Genomic DNA, 2,123 nt, shown 5'->3' with positions numbered 1-2,123 from the left:
GAAAATAGTTGACATGTATTCACTTAAACAAGTTTTTAAATTTACCTCACTTAAGTTTTCACATGCTCCATACAAATTTCAACATTTAGTTTAGATTAAATATTGTATATTTGCTCAAATTATCATGCATATGGCCTTAGACCTCTTCAAAAAATACCTTTTTCATCAAACCTATTGAAATCAATGTTTTTCCCATTCTCCAAGGTCTAAATAAACAAAATATGCCATTTATTTTTATCTTGGATCTTGGATATGGCTGCCGCAAGAGCCATTTAGTTTTGGTGTTGACGTTTGTCAAAAATGGCGAAAAATTTGGGGTATTACGTCTTTGTTTTCTTTGTAGCTTCCCATAGGTTTATGCTATAGCATTGAAAGTGGAACCAAATGAAAGCTAATAAAATTCTCTTGCATATGGTGTCAAACATATAAACATCTGTGTAAATTTTCACTAATTTAAATGCAGAAATATGCACATTTTGATGCTCGGAAAACAAATAAATTACAGACCTTTACCTCAAAAATGTTACTTATAATTCACAATTGCACATATATCACAAGGATGAAATTATATAGTCTATAACTTCAGTCTAAACATGTGTATTGACCAAATATTTTTTTTTCTAAGTAATAGTTTGTGATATAGTATACAGCATATAAATATATTGTCACTTGTTCAATGTGTTTTTTTTTTTAAACTGTCAAAACGTCAACATGAAAACTAAATGGCTCTTGCGGCAGGGATATCAAAGGTCCAAGATCAAAATAACTGGCACATTTTGTTCATTTAGACTTTGGAGAATGGGGAAAAACATCGATTTCAATAGGTTTGATGAAAAAGGTATTTTTTTTGTCTTTTTTTATTTAAGTAAAGATTATTTTAATAAGTAATGTTATGGTAGCAGGGTTGCACAAAGTATCAGAAGTATTATATTTTATTTGTAAATTATAACATAACAGGGACAAAGAAAAAATTAAATTGGGCATAATGCTATACAATACAAATAATTGCTTATGTGGTAATCTGTCATTTTCCAATTTCCTATGTTCTCAAAAAGTCATTTTTGGAAAATTCCATTCAAAGTATTAAGATTTCCAGCTTTTAAATAAGAATGGTAAGAAAAGAAAGCAGACATACCTTGAGTCCGCCGCACTCTGCTGCTGATCCTTTGTCCACCCCAGTGATGTAAATTCCCAGAGCGTATTCAGCTCCCCCTCTGATCATCAAACCCAGAGACCGTCCGTCATCCAGCACCAAGTTCACCTGTTTTTGACAGGACAGAACAGCAGATAAGACAGGCTGAAGCATAAGAGACACACCATAAACATTGCAGGTTTAGAAGATGTGCCTCAGATTTATGACTGTGACGGTGGAGCCGGGCTCTTAATAAGACAGAAGAGACAGATAACACATCCGTTTAATGAAACACTGTCAGTGGGAGAACCTGAAACTCCTGCACATTGTTAAACCTGCAGCAATAAATCTATGTTGAATGTTTAAAAAAGAGGATCATTAGTTTCCTAACAGGGACATAAATACATGAAACGGAAGAAAAACCATAGATCCAAAAACTACCAATGTCTGGGAAATGTATTTAAATAAGTACAATCATCTATAGATCATCTTCTTAGTATAAAGCAGCATGAATCCAGGTAAAAATGAAGCTTTTAGAGAAGCATTAGACGTTAATAACGTCAGTCCATGAAAACTGCACCAAGTATTCATCACAACCATTAGAAAGCATCTCTATGCTACAGTAACTAAGAAATTTCCAGCATCACCACCACAAACAAGCAAGTTTGCCAAACTCTGCACATTCTTTAGTTGGGATTTTGAGCTTTGGTCAGATGAGAACATTATTAATAAAAAAAATATGAACTTTATAAATCCAACAATAGAGGAATTCACTGGTTACAACATGAGTACAGAAGGATGGAAAAAAAGAAGAAAATACATAGAAAAAAAGAATAGCATAAGAGCATCTATGTACAAACTTAACCAAAGAGAAATATATAAATACTTAGAATATACTTAAAGCTACAGTGTGTAATTTTCAGCGACATCTAACGTCCAGACTGCAGACCGCAGCAACATGAACATCTCCCCCCCACCGCTTCTCCCCCCC

The 2,123-nt window shown here is 33.6% G+C and overlaps 1 protein-coding gene across 1 annotated transcript in view; it reads right to left on the bottom strand.

The window, feature by feature from the left end:
* Positions 1-2,123, bottom strand: part of dfnb31 (deafness, autosomal recessive 31) — a 240,174-nt gene that overhangs the window by 105,086 nt on the left and 132,965 nt on the right. Inside the window, exon 3 of the mRNA XM_015373172.1 lies at positions 1,136-1,261. Coding sequence (XP_015228658.1) covers positions 1,136-1,261 — 126 coding nt within the window. The remainder of the gene's footprint in view (positions 1-1,135; positions 1,262-2,123) is intronic.

The sequence above is a fragment of the Cyprinodon variegatus genome, unplaced genomic scaffold (assembly GCF_000732505.1).
Source record: "Cyprinodon variegatus isolate N-32 unplaced genomic scaffold, C_variegatus-1.0 Scaffold82, whole genome shotgun sequence".
NCBI classification, from domain to species: domain Eukaryota; kingdom Metazoa; phylum Chordata; class Actinopteri; order Cyprinodontiformes; family Cyprinodontidae; genus Cyprinodon; species Cyprinodon variegatus.
Note: the sequence above shows the minus strand (reverse complement) of the source record. Positions and strands in the feature narration are given on the sequence as shown.